Raw genomic sequence first — 19,828 nt, forward strand, 5'->3', positions numbered from 1 at the left:
CCCTGAGCCTCACTGAAAATGACCGAAATTCCTCAGACATCCTGTAAAGCCATCAACCTGATTTCCCCTCATGTCACAATTTAATGGGTGGCGGAATACTGTAGGCGCTGAGAAAACACGACCTCACTTGAAGCAAGACACCAATGTAAGCAACTGGTGGACAGATGCTATGTTACATAATACATAAAATGACAGAAAAGGGAGATTTTTCACTTTAAGCGGTAATTTGAGGACCCACACTATAGAACGATGGACTGGAGGAATTAATAAGCAATTAATCAAATGTCCGTACATGGGATTGCACAACTCTCCATTACCTAATGGTGGAATTTCTCCCTAAAGATAGTGCAGGCTACCAAACTGATCAGCTGGAGAGAGCTGATACAGCTGGGGGCATGCTCTGTGTATGTGAGAGGAAAGTGATACCTGTCTACACTCAGAATATATACAGGATATATCAAAAAATAAATTAGCACGGTTGCAAGCACTCTTAATGAGTCACCAGCTGAGCAGTAAAAAACAGAGGGGGCTAACACTAAATATAAACACAAGCACGTGTAAAACCGTGAGATATAAATATTGCAGTATATATTACAGCAAATATTTAGACATATGTATGTGGCACATATACAGCATGTATACATGGCTTTGCTGATGCTCAGCTCTTCTCTAAATGGCAAAGAACAAATGACAAAGCCCCTTCTGTAAATAATCAGGTCACTCTTTCGTTGCCACTCTCTTATCTTACTGAGAATATCCACCTTATCATGAGAACAGCTGATGTGATATTTTTAGTCACGCAAGCAGATCAAGTGACACGTACTGCTTGGTCCGGTGATGATGGGAATAATAGCCGCATTTAATTGCCAACGTCGTCTACTGTTTCAAACCATTCCTTCGGGAAAAGAGGAAACGTTGCTGCAGTAAAGGGCAGCACTACAAATAGATTTAGGGGTATTTATAATCTCTTTGAATCACTCAAATTAAACCTACAGCAACCCATCCAAAGATTGCTACGCCCAAAGTAAAACACGTTGAATACCTTTGAGGTTGTCATCTGGCCTCACTTTGGGATCAGCTCATTTGTAATTGGCACTCGTCAGTATTTTTTATTACCTGCATGATAAATCGTAAAACTGTCTTAATCAAAACTTTTGCTCCTATCCTCTTTTGTGAATGCAGTGCAGAAGTGGAGCATTTAATGGTGCCTGAATATGATTACTTGATATCATGTTTGCCTGAAGGCTGGATTTCCACACAGATCTGTTTCTGTGACATGAAAAGTTATGCAATATCTTAAAAATATCATATGGCAATATATGATAATAGTACTGATAAATAACAAGATTAAGCTAAAACCACAATAAAATATTCAGGCATGTAGTGCCTGGGGTACAAACTGATACCAGAAATGTGAGAGTTAAACATAGATTAGTGTGATGCGCAGTGAACTTTGGTTGACTTAATTATACGGTGTACTTGCATGTGGTTCACTATGGGATGCACAGCCAGCTAGGTTCAAAAAGTATGAAATTGTATAATAATAATGAGATAAACTGTTGCGTTAACAGTAGATCAGTGAGGACACTGTCCCTGCCTGAAAGCCTTATGAATGTTCCATTATACCGGAGCCTTCTGCTTGCCAAGTCAGGAAATGGCCATGCTGTTTTGATGAGACAAACATCCAAAGACATTCAGCATTTCTTCAGGGTGCTAATTTGTCATGCCCCGCCACAACATGCAGCATGTATAGGAGGCCGTCCAATCTCCCGCTGGCCTTTTGGGGGTCATTATGAAGGGGAAAATCACAGCAATATAGACAGGCAGAATGAGATGGATTCCTGCATTAAATGGATGAGGCCCTCCTCACTATAGGACTTGGGTTACACTACAGCTTACTGCACATATAGAGCTCTTTGTCCAACATGTCCATCAACTCTTTCATGACAGAAAAGCCCTCACTGTATCAGCTCAAAAGCATCGTCCCATCTTGGACCATCTCATAGGACCATCTTGCTGTGTCAGAGAGCGCTTGTCATCTCAAAATATGGGCAAACATTTTTTCAATAAACTGTGAATGTGATCAGTTTTCCAGCAGGAAAAAGTGAGCTGGAAACAATAGTCCTTTGATACTTATCAACTGTTGTGCCGTTTTCAACTGCTTTCTTTAACTCATCTGCATTCTGCTGCAGCACAATATCTACATCTCTCCTTAGTATTAGACAGTGAGCCAGGGATGTCTTAGCTGACACTAGACTCCATGCTTGTGGCTTTCTGTGGACTCGACACTTTCCAAAGATAACACGGGCCAACGATTTCCACTCACGGGCACGCTGAGGCCCTGCTAAGGCAGCCTGCCTGATGGGGAACAGACGTAAAAGAGCACACTCAAGACATCTACTGAGATCCATAGCGCTATGCCTTAAAGGTCTATAGTAAGTTACGATGGAGGAGAGAAATAGGAAGCAACAGTGAGTGAAGATTCAACCAGGATTCTCAGGAGGGTGGATGACAGTGAGATGAAGAATTGTGCTTACAGTATAAAGGCACTTGATTTGTTTGCCCTGTTTTGTGTTTGATTACATTCCTGTTATTCTTCACCTTACACATCATGTCACTTACAGCTACTGTTCTCCAATAACTCACTGTCAAATGTAGACGTGAGTGATAAATTGTCCCTTTTCTATTATTCAGAGGTGAATTGAGATTTGGGGGGAAATGCTTGTGCCTGTGAGAGGGCCTGGCGGTGTGCACAGTCACCCACCACATTATGTCTTAGCAGGGGAACATTCCTCCATGTCTTTTCCTCTCCCTCTAAAACCAATTGTTCCTCGATTTAGAAACGGGGGGCACGAAAACTGTTGTAGCGCAAAAAAATATGGGGGCAGCAGATCAATGCAAAAATAAGCCATTAAAAAAAAACCTGACATATGTGAAATGTCCCAGACTGGAAATGAAATATAGTTTCTCCCATTCCGGGGGAACTTTCCACAGAACAAAATACATGAGAATGAATTCCACTTAACCTCTTTCTTCTGCGTGCCAACGAAAAAAAAAAAAAAGGGAAAGTGGTTGAAAGTTTTACCGTTGGCAAACATTACCATTACGTTATAGATTCACGCTAAGTGGGAGAACGTATCTGCAATATGTCCAAAAGGTTTTAATCTTGGAAGAAAATCAACACAACCCATGGCAAACGGTCTCTTTAAGATATTTTCGGTCTTAACTATATGCCCTGCTAGACAGCCACAGAGGACAGCAGAGGCCTGCAATCATGTTATGGCTTCAGTATTCAATGTAGCTTACAGGAGCTGGGATTTTGTCTCTTCTAACATAAATCATTTAATGGTGAAAGGAGGTGGTCTTCTTAGTCACTCAGCCCGCCCCCGCCGGCTGACCTCGGGGGTGATGGCTTCCCCTCAAGCGTCAACCCAAACAAAAAACTGGGTGCAGCCAGCTCCCATAGCCAGAGCTATAGAGGTCACACAGGCCTGTGCCAAAACCAGCCCTTTCATCCTATAGCATTTACAGGATCAGCATCCTAGAACACAGGCATCAAAAGAAAAAAAAGAAGGGGAGGGAGAGCGGGAGAAAGAGAGTGTGGGTATGAGTGCAAGAGAAACCGAGACAGAAATGACCTCTATGGCCCTCAATATGTGTGCAGCTCATGTGTAGCAGGGTGTGGGATAATCCTGGTGAGTTGTAGGGGTGGGGGTGTCCAGGTGGCCCAGTGGGTTAGACAGGGTTAACCCCAGTTGACCCCGGCTCTCTGCTGTCAGAAGCAGAAGATCTACCCTATAGCTTGTCAAGGAAACAAGAACAATGCATCATGTCCCTCACGCGAAGGCAGTCCCCTGAAAAGAGCTGCAATTGGTTTTGTGACTTTATGTGTCCTTTCCTTGCGGGAAAACCCACAATCACACACTTTGTTGTAAAAAAAAAACACCCATTGGTGCATGCGGTCTTGAGTTATTAAATGTCATGTGTATTCACGCCCAAACACAATCTTTCAACTCTCATCACTGTGTGCCAAGTTTGAAGAAAGAAAGACCAGTTGTATTTGTTCCAATATAGTAAAATGATAGTGTCTGTCTCAGGACAAGCCTCGGCAGAACCCCATGTCTGGTTGGCAGGTTGAGCTTAAACGCTTCCTCTAAATGCTGAGACACAAAGGTCTCGAATGGCAGCACATGGCAGGGAGGCGAGTCTACTTCAGTGTCATATTTGGTAGTCTAGGAGTTCCTGCAGCATGCAACAGCTGACTGTCGAGAGTCACGGTCTAATTTTACTGATAACTTAGAGAGGCCATTGGGTTTATCGAAGGATTGATTTGTGTACGAATACGAAGCCAGCTCAAGCACCTTATTATTAGGTGCATGCCTGAATAATGAGGGCATGCACTCATTAGTATTGCTCAGAATTCAGGCCTGCGCGTTACTCCTCTCGCACCATTGGACCAGAAACACCAAAATGTCACAGAATGTGCATCCCGTGGACTGCCATGGACGGGTAAATCAAAAGCTGTTTAACTGTCTGACAGAGTCTTGCAACAGATAAACGCCTCCCACTGATAATCCACTTTGACTTGATTGTCCTGACCTGGCTGTCTGATGCTTCTAAAGCAGAAAACACTGAAGAAAAACTGCTCCGTGACTCTCTTCCAACACAGCTGCTCCTGTTGCCTGTTTTCAGCTGCAGGAGTGGAAAGTTGGGTAGGAGGATAGTCTGAGGCTAGTAGGTGCTTCATGATGACACATAAGATTGCATTCCCAGCACAAAGCAGCCAAACAACATTAAATCGATCGTATTCCTGAAGTGTCCGAAAATATTACCCGCAATATTTGACACATAAAGTTATCAGTGGTAAATGGTGTTTCCTGCCTCGAGACAAAAGTGACTTAAAGTCTGTATTATGAACTTGTTTTCTTTTTAAGAGGTTGCACAGCACTATTTCTGTTTATGATTTCTGTTTGGAATACAGTATAGGTAGTACAGCTGGCAGGACCTGCTTGTGTGTCATCATGTCAAAAGAAAAAGATTTCCCATACCATTATAGATCCAATATCAAGTATCATGGATGCCAGAACCACTCATCCTATGTTTCACTTAATCTAACTGGTCCAGTCGCCGGTCTATTGGAGGTAGATCAGTCCTCCCTTGACTTGAGGGTTTACAGTTCAATCCCCACCGCCTCCTGCCAAGTGTCCTTGGGAAAAACACTGAACCCAAAATCCACAAATGACAGTTGGCCTTTTTGGTGCATGCTGCCATCCCTGTATGAGTGTGTCATTGTCAAACATTGTTAAGTGTTTTGATTTTGATTCTTCAGAGAAAATGTGCTTTATAAATGCAGCTCTTTGGCACTTTGGCATAGTCTCAATGTGCTGAGAGTCAGAGGTATTTTAAATCTTACAGATGGTCAAATTGCAAAACAGTACTTTAAAGTAGTAGGTACATAAAGGCACATGCACTGGAACCAATAGCAACCTGTAGAATGTGAATGCACTTTAAAAATGATCTGTGTCAGAAAGCTGTTGACTATGAGTGTTGCATTGGATTGCATTACATTTGATTTGCTAATCCTCATCTTTGAAAAAAAAAAAAAAAAACGTAATGCAAAAGAGGATAATGCAATCTATCCTATTGAACAGATGTCTGTTTGCTGTATCCATCCCCTGTATTAGGTATCTTATAGTGTGTGTGAGTGTGTGTGTATGTGTGTGAACACATTGTAAATGAAACCTTAGAAAGCCTCTCTTGGCTTTGTGTTGAGCCTCACTAATACAAGAGGCATTCATCGTACAACGAGCACAGTGACATGCCACTGATGTCATTGAATTTTGAGGTCAAGACACTGGGAGAGATTCAACCATTTTTCAAATTTTCAAACACAGAGATTAAAGGCTTACATGCAGGCTTTTATCTTATAAACAAGAGGTCTACGCAAAACATTTTAGCGCTTCTTTGTGTTCAATGATCCTTAAGTGACCACTGAGCAAAAACCAGCACACACACACATATGAATAGATCTGAATGGATCACAACAACGTCTGACATATTCACTGAAAGATGAGACGTAACTTTACACAGCTTGAACCACAACAATGATGTAAACATGGCTCGCTTTGCTCACAACTGCAGGAAACATCACTTATGGTCTGTACCAATAGGGATTTTCACTCCTCTTTATAACACAGACTAAGCAAAAGCAGACAGTGTTTCCTTTACTCCCACCACGGAGGAGGATTGGGCAAGCCGTTTGTTCAAATGTAATTAGTGCTGCATTTTTTACCATTTTCCCACAGAATCTGACAATTTTCTGTTGAATTTGGGAACATTCCCCACTTGCATATTCCCTGCTATTGGTGATAAAAGCCTCATTTGATTCACCTGTTAACATGCTTTGCACAAGTGTTTGTGAGACACTTCACAACCATGTTCGACACGCAATTTAGGCTGACACGGTGAATCCTCTTGTCACCAGATAGAGTCGTTCCCAACTGCCCAACATGCCTGAACCGATTAAGTAGGCTCTTGGCCGACGTTCATTACAAAGGTTGCCCAATCTTCTCCTGCTAAGGCCACTCTGAGTGCTCCTCTTCAGAGCCACAGGGAGGGGGGGGGGGGGCTGCTAGAGAGGGGATCCTCTTGGTGCTCCAGCTCTCCAATCACCCAACAGCATGTGGAATAGAGGTGAGATGATTGAGTATGTCAGCTTCAGTTGTGACCTTTATCAGCAGCCCAGTGAGGAAACCACAGTCACATCTGTCATTGTCATTGCTTAAAATGTACTGTGGGATTTTTAAGATCAGTCTAATATCTGTAAATTATACATATTTTTTAAATGTCATGTTCCATGTTTCACCTGTTCCAAATGTGTTTTGTTGTGAATATTGCAATTGCATCACATGCTGTATTTTGTTTTAATGAACATAACTCCTGCTTATCTCCCTCACCTTACAGTTCAGTAAAAGTGAATAGAAGATGAATTGTTGCGAGAGGTTAACAATTAAAATGGTATTCTATTTCACTGAAAGCCAAACAATTTAATATGACTCATACAGCTTCTGCCCTAAAAATAACACCAATAATTGTTTCCCGGCCTTGAACATGTTTGAAGCTGATAAAGAGAAACACACACCTGATGGCTAGCCAATATTAACAATGGACCACAATATGATAATAGCATAATCATTACACAGCATTTTATCATTCCTCAACCAGTGTGGTTACACTGTTGTGAACCCGGACACGAGCGGAAGGCTCTCATCACAGATCATTAACACATCACCGCAAAACGCCACATACTTTCTACCTTTTCCAAATGGCTGGCGATGAATGAATATGCCTTAAACTATTGTTGGCCCCAAGCCAATAACCACAACACGGTGCGAAACATGGGAAGCAACAGGTGTCCTGGAGCAGTGTCACCAAGAGATAAAAGAAGGACATTGTTAATCCGTCCTACGCCGTGAAACGACACAGCTAAAGTTTAGCTGATAAAATAGAAACAGGCTGCAAGGTTCCTCTGACTACATCCTCAGCAGGGCATGATAAGCTGCCCAGTCGGGAGTTGGGAAGAGGCAAAGGCAGAATGAGGTAGCAGAGAGGTGGACACTACTGTTCCTGGCTCATTAATTTAGTTCAAAAACAAAGAGACAAGCAAGGAAAGGAGCAAAGCACTATGAAACAGATGGTGGATTCAAATGGCTTGTGCACTAATGGCCCCTGTGATTGTAATACTATAATAAATGATAGTATCAGATTATTATTACGTATGCAAACATGTAAAAGCTGAATTTTACTGCCTTAGTTGGTTGAAGTGGAGCTAATTTTAAACCATTTCGGATACAACTTAATGTATTTGGGTATGGATAAAACTGATGATTTTTTTTTATTGATTGGTTTGGTTTAGAAACATTCTGTAAATAGTACGTCATAAGACATTACCCAGAATGAATTCATTAATTTAAAATTGTTCCGATATTTATTTATTTTTTATCTTATAGTCTTAATTGTATAACTGGTTACTAAAAATGTCAGATAAAGGAAATAATGTAGAGGTCATGTCCACCTTTTCTTTTTCCAGTGGATGTCAGCTTGAAAACGGAATCAATCGTTGTGCACGAATGTGACAAGAATCCAATAAATCCTCCTTCAAAGTAAAACAGCAATGGTAAAGGATTCAAAGCTAGCCAGCTGTGACAACACGACTTGATCCAAGGTGAGAGAAGAAATAACAACGCTGTTTCATAGAAGGGTTGGATGAGTGACAGTTACTGTAACGACAAACAGAGAAAATATGTGTTTTGGTTCTCCTGAGCATTTTCTCATATTCTCCTGATAGATGCAGCGAGGGAAAGAGACATTTCCTTACAAAGACATCGACATCAAAGCCCTGAATGGAAAGAAAAGGAGCCAGCATGACATATGAGGGAGGATGTGAGATGGAATTCCATGGCACACTAGGATTTGGCTGAAGGCCAGATGGGTATTTTTTTTTCTACTGGCACTCAACTTCTTCCCTGCCCATAAAGTATAACCCACAAATCCCAAATATGACAAAGATGATGAAATAAGCACTGTCCGAAACTCTGCTTAAAGTTCTGAGATAGATGATATGTGGTGGCATATGCAGCCATGTTGTATTGAGGAAAATTCAGTGCAGCATAAAAGGAATACAAAAACATAGACAAACATTTGACAGACTGGGAAGTGAAATTGTAGTGACTGCCTACCAACCTAAATCAATAACGAGTCTAAAATATTTGATCAAAAATTTTAATTGAATATACTAATTACTGGTTAAGAGCTTGAACAATAAGTCAACAATTGGTTATTTTGATCAACAAAAAAATATGCTGTGACTATTTTGGTAGTTAAATGAATATTTAAGTAATTTTTAAGTAACATTTTTAAAACATTCCAAAGTTTCCAAAGATTTTTTGGAAGCGAGTGAAAGAGAGACAGCAGGATGCACCAGGTTGAGGTTAGGTATGTACAGTATGTATAGCTATTTTAGCTTAATAACGGTAATATCATGATGCTGAAGAAAATAAAACTTTTCTTAATACTGCTCGGGAAATACAGGTGTTTTCCGGTCTGACTGTTTTCAGACCAGAGCAAAGGCAATAATAAGTATACTGTATAGAAATAGCATTATTTTTGCTTGTTGTTTCCCTGATGATCTTGTTTCCTGTTACAGGCCATTTATAATCATCAGAGGGGAAATGAGACTGATTCATAAACATTTAAAGTTCAACGTAGTCTCTTTTAACTTCAAAATACATTATGAAGAGCATTTCCCACTCTTAACTGACATTTTAGAGACGAACCAATTAACTGAATAGTCAAGGAAATTATCATCAGACTAAATTATAAGGAAAATGAACTCAGTTGCAGCTTTAAACTGATTACATTAAACATTTCAACTAGTCAGGAATGGAAAACTTCAAATGAGCGTTTTCTCTGTCTGCTCCTTCTCCCTCTGTTAAGGACACAGAGAGAGGGCGAACACTGGCTGTGCTGAGGCACCTCAAACCTCAGCTCTAAACCATCATAGACCCCTTGTGTAAATATACAATAAACAATTCTCTGCAGACATCAAATAAATGTTGGTTTGAGTGAAAACAAACGCAGATTCCTCCCAAATGTCCCTTCCTGTGAGCAGTCAGCTGTTTAAAGTCTGTGGCTACTGAGGTTACACACCTGTCCATTTCAACAAGGGCCGCTCCAGTCTCACAGCAGTGGTAAACCCCAGAGTGGTCTGGTTCACATAGCGGCGCAACTCATATGTCCTGATGTTCCACTTTGAAAAACTATATTCTGTTATGAGCCGACTGTAAAACGTAAGTTATACCAATTTTGAACCAACCATCTGATATCTCTGACAGGAGTTTGGCTCGTTGTTTAGAAGAATAAAAGGGACGGAAAATCATTATTTACTGCACTGAAACTCAATAATGAGGCCTTAAGATTCCTTGTCCTCCACAGGAATACAGCTTTGTCCTTTGGTCGGGCTGCAGTCTCAGCCTTCTCCCTCTCTCCCGTAAACACAACATGGAGAAAATGTTCTCGTCTTTTTAGATGGCTGCAGCGCTGAGGGGCCGTACAACTGGAACCAGATGGGCTCTTCTTAATATGTGCATGCCTTTACATGAGTGCGTGCATGTGAATGTAAGCATATGAGTGTGCTTATCCAAATTAATGTTATAGGAGTCTACAAGCGTGTGTACAGCATGTGAGGCAAATCAACAAAAGAGCCCAACAATTAGCCCTAATCCTACATAAAAAATGGAGAATGTAGCGTTGAGGGGAAAACATTGTCCTGTAATGTTGCCCATAAACGAAGCATTAACCTAAGCTTTTTTTGTTGTTATATCTCCACACGGGGTTGCGGGCGGCAGTGGCGAAGTGGGTAGGGCGTTCGCCTCTGGTGTGCAGGGTCGGAGGTTCGATCCCCCGTCTCCCCGCCACATGTCGAAGTGTCCCTGGGCAAGACACTGAACCCCAAATTGCTCCCGATAGTTAGCTTAGTTAGCTTAGCACCCTAGTGCTAAGCCTACCCTGCGTGGTAGCTGCTGCTATCGGTGTATGAATGTGTGTGTGACTGGGTGAATGTGTACAAAAAACAATGTAAAGCGCTTTGAGTCTGTGATCAACGGAGATATAGCGCTATACAAGTCCATTTACCATTTACCATTTTGCTGGGATCACCGCCAAACAGACAGTAAAGAGTACAGAGTGAGGGAATGTGTGAAGTGAGGCGATACCATCAAACCTTCTGCTGCAATCTAGTTTTGCTGTCAGCTGTGATTTGAAAAGCAAGACCCAGTCCACTCTACTCCACTTCTCCTCCTGAGACGATCCCTGCCTCAGATTTCTCCTCTTTGGCACACTGTTGTTTAGTTTGGCCTCCTGGGGTGAAGTCCATGATCCCATTTTTGGGGTCTGTTAGCAGGAAAGTTAAAGAGATGAGAGACCCAGTCACTGGATCTTCCTCTGTGTCTCACGGGTAGCGTATGATATGCGTGTTTTTAATTATTCCTCACCTGCTTGGTACTCGCTGGTCACAGAAAAACAACAAGATACTTGATTTGATCTCTTTTAAAAGGTGGAGTCAGCGATTCTGGAGTGTGATTGTTGTCAAAGTCTATTTTTTTCAAAATCAGTGAATATTTCCTCGTTCCTCTACCTTTCCATACTGTGTCTACACTGAAAAAAAATATCCGATGTGAATACACAGCATAGGCTCTGTGAACTGGTATGTTGGCAGCAACGGTGGGCCCCCGTTGTTAACATTGCCGTTGTTTACATACCCGTTTATAGAGCCTAGGCTGTGTATCAAAACAGGTAGTGGATTGTGAGATATTCACTGATATTAACAAAAATCTATTTTGACAACAAGCATTCTCCAGAACGGCTGACTCCACCTTTAATGTGACTGTGAAATGTAGTAGTGCACTGAGGATCTTCAGTATGTAATCATTTAAATCCATAATACAGATATCATGAACAAGATAATAAAGTCTAAAACATTTATTAATAGATTTTTAATATTAGCCCTGAATTCATTTTAGCTGATGCAACTGAGGACGACTGGATATGAGCCATAACCTTGGGTATAAATAACTCTCTTGACTCTTCACAAAATGAAAGCAGACATTTCAAGCAGACGTTCTCTTTTATAGGCAGGTTTACTATTGGAATTGTTTTTTTCCCCTCCTGTGTTCACAAAACTACAGATGGCTTAATGCAGATCTGGCAGTGTGTTTGGAAAAGACAGGCACTGTGGCTGGGAGCACCACCATAACCCGCAGGTGATCTTATCATCTCAAGTCAATGTGCTGACATCCCACAAACACACATGCAACCCCCCCCCCTCCCCGCCCCACACACACACGATAATACATAAATTAGATAAACAAACACCAAACATTCCATGCAACTATGTTGTTAACTGCCAGCTAGTCATCCTCCAACATGGTTTGCAGGGGGATGATCGCAGAGAATTTACTACTTGTCGTCTTCCATTTGTACAACTGCAGAGTTTACGGTTTTCAACCTGAAGATCAAAACTACCAATTTGACCCAATTATAGCGCGGAAATTCATTGCTTAGTCACAAAAAGAAATGCAAGTCAGCAGCAGTGGTCACAATGAATCACTTTGCCGAGCCTGGATTATGAGTGGTTGTAAAACACAAGTCAGATAATCCACTAAGAATGTGTCACCTCTGACTACAGCGGTCACCCCTCAGCCAGGATCAATGTGTTGACAGATGAACCTGCCCTTAAAGGGGATCACCAAAACATTTCCCCCTTCAGAAATATGAATTTTAACACTTGTAAAAGCCTGCGATTGATGCCGGCTGGCTCCATATTAAATAATTTGCAAGAGGACGACAGAGTTCAAGAGGATTCCCAAGGGATCAAGGAGAATTTTCTGGACTGCACTTGGTAGATTTACCACATCATCATACCACATTTTTGCCTGGCATTGTATAAAATGTCACTAATTGCCAGAGGAGTAGCGTGTCACTCTGTACATCTGTATGAACTCAAGGGAAAGCTTGTTTGGAGTCTTTACTTTGAAAGGGTTGCCGAGGATTACACAGCAGATGTGACATTTGTTAATTCTTAACTTTGTATCCCTACTTAAACACTCGGCGGCCCACACTAAAGTCTCTCCCTGTCTTCAAACTATCCATACCATCCAATCACGGCCACTCGGGGGTTGCCTCGGAAAACAAAACGACACATAAGACGAGAACCTGCTGTACTTGTTGACAACACCAAAAATAAGCAAAGGACCGCTTTAATCAGGCCGACGCTGCCACATCTATAGTCCGCCGACAACAATAACAGCTCAACGATTTGAACATGCTGTGGCCAGTGCTGACACGCAGAGAGGGACGAGTTGAGCTTATTTTTCTTAATCCCAGGTGGTTGAGCTGGTCAAGCAAATAAAAACAAAAGATCAAACCCTAGCAACTTCTGTTTATCTAATGATTAAAAACACACACCTTTTTTTCACCAAGAAAAAGACCAAGTCAAGCAACACTGTAAAACATGCACAGAGATGAATGTCTGTGGAGCTTCATACTGCCTAGATAAAGTGGCACACAGTACTTGATACAGTACTATTACATCTGGAGAGCATAGGTAGCAGTGATGTTTGCCCTTTGAACTTTAGTAAGGCTCATTCCGGAAGCTTGTTGTTTGTTTTGAACACCTTACATGTTGATTGGAGTAATTTCTCGTGGGAAGATCATTAATTATAAAAGAGGTCGAGTTAATGAGACTGTGCAGAGCACCCAGACATAAACCTTTGTATGCTGGTGCCTGACGCGCTCTTTTCGTACACAAAGAGCCTGTAATGCTTCACTGTTTGATTACAACAAATTGCCGTGCCATGGGAGAATGTAGGAAAAGACGTTTAATAAACCGTTAACTCTTTGGGTGAGCACTTTCTGACACGTGATGCATAGATTTCCGCCTGGTCCCCGCAGAACCATATATATGGGATAGCTAATGACTATGATTAGGGTAGCCTGGATTAAGTCTTGCTGTGGTTCATGACACATGCACACTGGTGCAGACACACACATACATGTAAACACGCTTACCGAAAGATAGCACTGTGATGTGTAAACTTGGAGAATCCTGAGAAAAACTGCAAACATAAACAACGTTACTGTATGTTAAGTAGAAAGTAAAAATAAATGCAATGGGGTTTTCCCACAAAGCAGTGCTTAATGACAGATTTTATACGTAACCAACGCATCACTCATGTTAATAGACGGGGCCTTTTCGGATAAAGAAAGCGTATTGAGTGCTTGGTTAACAACATGGGTTTGCTAACCAAGCACTCAATCTTAAATGCGGATTTATTTAAATTGTTAAGTACCACGAAAACAATCAGAACTGGTAATGTTTGATACAATATCTTTTGACTTAAAGCTAACACAAGAGTGGTGGCATTTGTTCAAGATAGTCAGACTTAAACAAAAGGAAGGATTTCTGAAGGATTTCCAGAAATCCCGAGAATCACAGTGTTATAGCCACATCCAATCACATACATACTGTATATCTCGGCTATTCTCCAAAGGCAATTTAAAGAAAGACAATGCAGCTTTCTGAAATTACAGAGCATCCCACAATAAAGATTTACAAAATAGTATAAAAACAGAAGAAAAAAACAACGAAGGAATGGGACATTGGGGTCTTTACTGACAGCAGGGTTATGCTCAATCCCTTAATACAGAGCAAGTGCACAGCTTAAAGAATAGCATGCCATTTGTCTCTGGAAGACTAACGAATTATCTCCTGTGCGGTGCAGGAAAATCACCCAGTGATTCGGCACTCATGGGGCTACGAGGTAAGCCCTCGAGTCAGATATAATTAGGCTCAAATGTCTGGATAAGTTACAGTTACAGTGACCACCTAGGTTAGAGGCAAATTAATCAGCTAGCCGCGCGGGGCAGTCACTGACGGAGACTAGAGAAGGGCAACAGGTGGCTGTCAACTTAGAGAGAAAGAGGGTCATCGTCCACTTAAGAGGAGAGCGGCAAGTCTGTTTACCACTCCCCTAGGCTCCACTAAGCCAAGGCAACCAGCAGGAGGAGGAAGAGGAGGAGGAGGAGGAGAGAAGAAGGTAAAGCCAGTTCAGAGTATGTGTGCGGACATGGTTCAGCCGCATACTTACTAGTAGGGCCATGTTCAGCATGTGGCCTGTTATATCCGGCAAATTCTGGGGAATGCCATTTTGACAATCAGTGTTATCCAATCAGGCAGCATCTCCAAATAATTCTCTCTCGTTTAAAATCCGTCTCACCAATGGTTCAATGAGCTTTTTATGCTTTTGAGAGCAATCTTGGTCAAAGATCCGCTGGGGTTTTCAAGCCTGTTTTTGTTACAAACACGTTGTGCATCAGCAGGTAGAATAAATAAGCACAGACTATCAGAGAGCTAGTTTTCAGATCATAGTGACATTCAGCCAAATGAAAAATGTCTGTCTGGGCCCTTGGTTTACTTCCACGGCATTAGAGAAAAGAGTTCCAAATTCTGACAATTTACAGCCTAATAGCTTTTCCAGACATTGGGTTATTTTTATACTTTTAGCCTGTAGAGGAGGCACCGTGTGTGTCTTTGTGTGAGAGTGTGTGCTCCACCACGTTCTGCTACTGACAACCTTAGTGCTCTTTTCTAACAAAGGCCTACAAGCCACTGATGAATGACTTTACGAGGGCTTGTGTATTCATTTTTGACATTATGCATTCATTAAACAAGGTATCAAAACAATTAACACCTATTTATCAGCTAAATCTCTCAAGAAAAGATGCAGGGAAAGGCAACTGAAACAGGAACAGCCCAACTCTTGACATCAGGGCCGCCGCTCCCTATACGCAGAGTACGCAGACTGCGTAGGGCACCAAGTTCCTTGGGGGCACCCCAAAAAAAAAAAAAAATTTTTTTTTTTTTTTTTTTTTTTAATTAAAAAGGAAAAAGAGATGGTCCGGGGGCCCCCCAAAATAGTTTATTTTTTTTTAAAGTTCATGATAATCATTACATTACAAAACATATATAAATTAGTTATGAACAGGCCCATCGTTGTTTTTTCTTAATTGTGTAACCTATCCAGGGGTGGATTACTGCACAGGCACACCGGGCACAGGCCCAGGGGCCCAAGGGCTCAGGGGGGCCCTTAGCCAGAGATACTGATAGTAACTTTTCATGTTGCATAGTCAAAGAGCTCAGTCACTGATGTCAATAACAGGGTCCAAAAAGGAATAGCCTAAATATAAATACTCATTAAAATGTAACAAGATAGAAATCATCATCATGGGCCCCTCAACTAGTAGGGGAGAAATACAAAAGCAAGCTAAAAACAACAGCATTAGTAGCTCTGTCTAAGGGGGTTGAAGGCCCCCTCACACATACACAAATAAACTTTATATGTGTGAATTCTAAATTGTTCATATCCACCCTTTATCTGTTGAAATGGGCCCCTCCATCATAGAACATGGGTCTGCAGACCAATCTACTGTTTTTACAGTTGCAGAGTAAAGAGTGCTACCTGTTTAAGAAAAATCTGAAAAATAATGTTCCTTCTGCATCTCAGGATTTGATATCTCTCTAGTCTCTAAAATGTCCTCACAAAGTGCACCAGATTGATGCATTTTACTTTAAAAAGGTAAAAAAAATTCCACCCACCCCCCAACAAGGTACAGGGTCCCTCCAACAATACCCCAAAATCCTGTGGGAAACACTGACTTCCTTAATATGTTTTTGCCATTAATTGTATGTATCCTTGTAGAAAATTCAGTGTACCTGACTGGATAGGGACAAGTGGGGGGCCCTTTAAGAGTGTAAGCCCAGGGGCCCATTATCTCATAATCAGTCTATGATCCTATCACTCAATTCCTTTGCAAAGGCAGTTTTTTCACAAGTTAAGCTGTTCTTTCTGTTAGTAAATGCTGGCAAATGTGCCAAAAAGCAGTCGCAGAGATCTTGCAAGGGCAAAAAAATTTCGCGCGCGCCCTGCGGACGCGAGCTTCTGGGTGTTTTTTTTTTTGGGGGGGGGGGGCATCACTGACAATTTCTGCTTAGGGCACCCAAAAGCGTAGCAGCGGCCCTGCTTGACATAGAACATTGTTGTCAGGAACAGCTTTGGCTGTTTAATCAAAAGCTAACCTCAGATAGGCACATTGTTTGTGTGTATGTGTTTGCACGAGTGCCATGTGCATGCATGTGTGCATGTGTTTTCAATCAGCTCCGTGTGCTAGTTCCCTCACATTACTCAGAAACACCAGGAGGCCCAATAAAATAAAGTGACAGAACACAGTAACTCCAAAAAACATAAAATGTTTTCAGTCTCTCTGCCCTATGCCAGCGCTCTGTTTTTTTTGCAGTTAATTCTCTCTCAAATTAAGATTCTGGGCGGTTTCCCAAAATTGCCACTGTGTAAGTTCAACAGGGAACTCGATAAAATAATCCCTGTTAATAGAGGTAATTAGAGCTCATACCTCTCTGACGATATAGACAGAGAAAGACAAACTGACCGGATCATGAAGTGAAATGTGGCAACAAAAGAGGACAGTTTACAGTACAGTGCAGTTTGATTCTCACCAATGCAGGCATGGACTCTGACGGACAGCTGGGTTCGAAGAATGATGCTGTGCTTCTTGCCTCTCCTGTGAAGAAAAAAGAACAAATGGAGAGAAAGAGAAATGTTACTTGGACATTTGGTCATGTATGAATGTATGTATGTATGTATGTATGTATGTATGTGTGTGTGTGTGTGTGTGTGTGTGTGTGTGTGTGTGTGTGTGTGTGTGTGTGTGTGTGTGTGTGTGTGTGTGTGTGTGTGTGTGTGTGTGTGTGTGTGTGTGTGTGTGTCTCTAAATCTAAGGCAGCCATTAATATTTCAGGGTCAGGCAAGTGCTGACAAGAGCTTATATAACTAAAAAGCTACTGTGCAAAGCTGAAAAATGATCTTCGAAGCTTAATTACACAAATATAATGTTCAGTCTACAGTCAAACCCTTCAATATTTGCGTTATCAACACACCAGCGGAAGGGTCTCCAAAGGTAAAACTGAAGGATGGGAGCGGCTCAGAGGTCAACTCCACCCCCTGTGTTAATGGAGATGTGCCAAGACCCTATCACCATCCTGTCAACTGCTTACAATGTCTGAATGACAATCCAAAACAAAGACGACGACAATGTCCCCAAATTCCATTCAATCGTGAAAAGTGTATGTGAGAGCAGTGTAGCTTGTAGCTAGACAAAATATATCATTTGGTTACTTGGAAGCCCACTTTTCTAATCTGTGTGCACAGTTGGATGTAAAATGGGCCTTTTAAAAAGGATAATTCTTGTATTATGAAAACCAACAATACGTTAGTCCATTTCTCAATATTTTCTACCCTGCTGAAGATGTATTAACACTTTTTTTTTTAAAGAGGTCACAAAAATATACTTTATTTTGTATTAAAAAAGGCTCACTCATTCCCTTAGTTGGGGGATTGGGCTGGGGGAACAGTTGGGCTGGGGGATTTTTAACAAATGCAACTCTGACAGAATTAAACTTTGAATTTGTGAGCTCAGGATTATAAAACACACATGTACTTGCTGTGTTAGTGTATATTTATGTCAGTGGGACAGGGTGAAAGAAACTGGCCCAACATAAATAATAACATTCACAGTGTCCATTAATGAAGGAACAAGTGCAGCATCTCTTTGATGTTTTGAATAAAGTATATGAGGCTTCCAAAATGCATGGTCAGTATTGTTTGGTGGGACTGTTGAAATATGGAATATCATCAGATCAGCCTCACCCTTTTAATGTGTTGTGTTGTCCATTAATTAATTAAATGACAGAGAGGAAACATTCCGATTCCAATCCAATGTTTTGAATTTTGGGGAGGAAGGCCAACGTTTTTATTTTCTGGGATCACAGTTTGTGCCTTTAACCTTCTAGAGACTCGCTAGAGAAGCACACAAACATACAACTGATACAACTGTAGACAAGAGCACAGCAGGTTGAGTTGCTTAACAACCCCCCCGTCCCCCCTCCTAATTCGGCTCTCTGACAAATGGGCTTTTATGTCGTCTGGACAAAGGCTGCTGCGTGATTATTCGGACAGGCGCAGCGCCAGGAGCAGACTGCCACTGTTGGTGACAATCAGGCAGCAGTGGGTCTGACAGATAGAGAAAAAGTCTATCAACACAGAAGGCAGACCATACTGATCCCTCACCATAAAGAAGCAGCAGCATTACTGCCTTATAACAGACATCCACTGACATCTTTCTTGTCTCGACCAGTCAGTGTGGGGAGGCTGCACGGCCATGCACACTGAGATGACATGGCAGGGGAAGTCTGGATAGGCTCACTGTTTATCGAATATAATATCCTGCAACAGGCAGAGGCGACACAGGAGCAACGTCTGTCAACATGGGCCCTTGCTGGCGAAATGAGACGGCAAACAGGAACTTAATCCTCTGTGATGCTGTTGAGGCCAATGGGTAACCAGAGCCATTTTGTCACGAACGTCTGCTTTCTCTCCCCGCTCGGCTGCAACAGTATCCCTGTGCTTAACCAAGACCTGTGGCTAAACAGGCCAACGTGCTCATTATCAAATTAAACAAACGTGCATTGAATATAAGTGAGATTTTTCAGACCCCCCCTTGCCAATTGTACATGAAAATTGGACACTCCCACAGACAGTCCTCGTGCATGCCTGTACATGGTGGAACCAAAAGTTATTGAAATAATCATAACTATAAAAAAAAAGTCAGACAAATTGGCTTCAACTATTTGGGAATATAATAGCTACTGAATTCCTGGGTCCTCTTTTTGGTCTAACGTTCTTTTGTGCCAGAATGTTCAGGTTTCGTCCAGTGGTTGTAGCCTACCTTTTTCTCAGTTTATGCCAAGCTCCTATCGAATCTGATGCATCATGTGCAACATCATGCTTCTGAAATACATAGTGTTGCTGCCATTTCAATAAACATGACTAATATCAATAATCTCATGAAATGGATAAACTTGAAGATTTACCCGAAACCATTATTTACTAATGTTTACGTACTGGCCACTACCCCATGCAATTTGTCAAAATGAGATGGCTTTATAAGGGATTAAATGGAACCATATGGCCATTGTATTCATTTGAAAACAAACAGTGCACTATAAATCATCTACATGAAAAATCTGATATTCATCATAGTCGCTTTTTGCCTATCGAATGTTACAAGCAGGAATGCAGCTGTGGAAACATAACAACTAGACCTGCCAATTAGATAACCCACATTATTTACCGCTCCC

General features: G+C 41.6%; 1 protein-coding gene across 1 annotated transcript in view; it reads right to left on the reverse strand.

The window, feature by feature from the left end:
- The window catches only part of fhod3b (formin homology 2 domain containing 3b), a 90,705-nt gene that overhangs the window by 58,948 nt on the left and 11,929 nt on the right, over positions 1 to 19,828 (reverse strand). Inside the window, exon 3 of the mRNA XM_080039843.1 lies at positions 17,129 to 17,193. Coding sequence (XP_079895969.1) covers positions 17,129 to 17,193 — 65 coding nt within the window. The remainder of the gene's footprint in view (positions 1 to 17,128; positions 17,194 to 19,828) is intronic.

This window comes from Ammodytes marinus (genome assembly GCF_949987685.1).
Source record: "Ammodytes marinus genome assembly, chromosome: 13".
Taxonomy (NCBI): domain Eukaryota; kingdom Metazoa; phylum Chordata; class Actinopteri; order Uranoscopiformes; family Ammodytidae; genus Ammodytes; species Ammodytes marinus.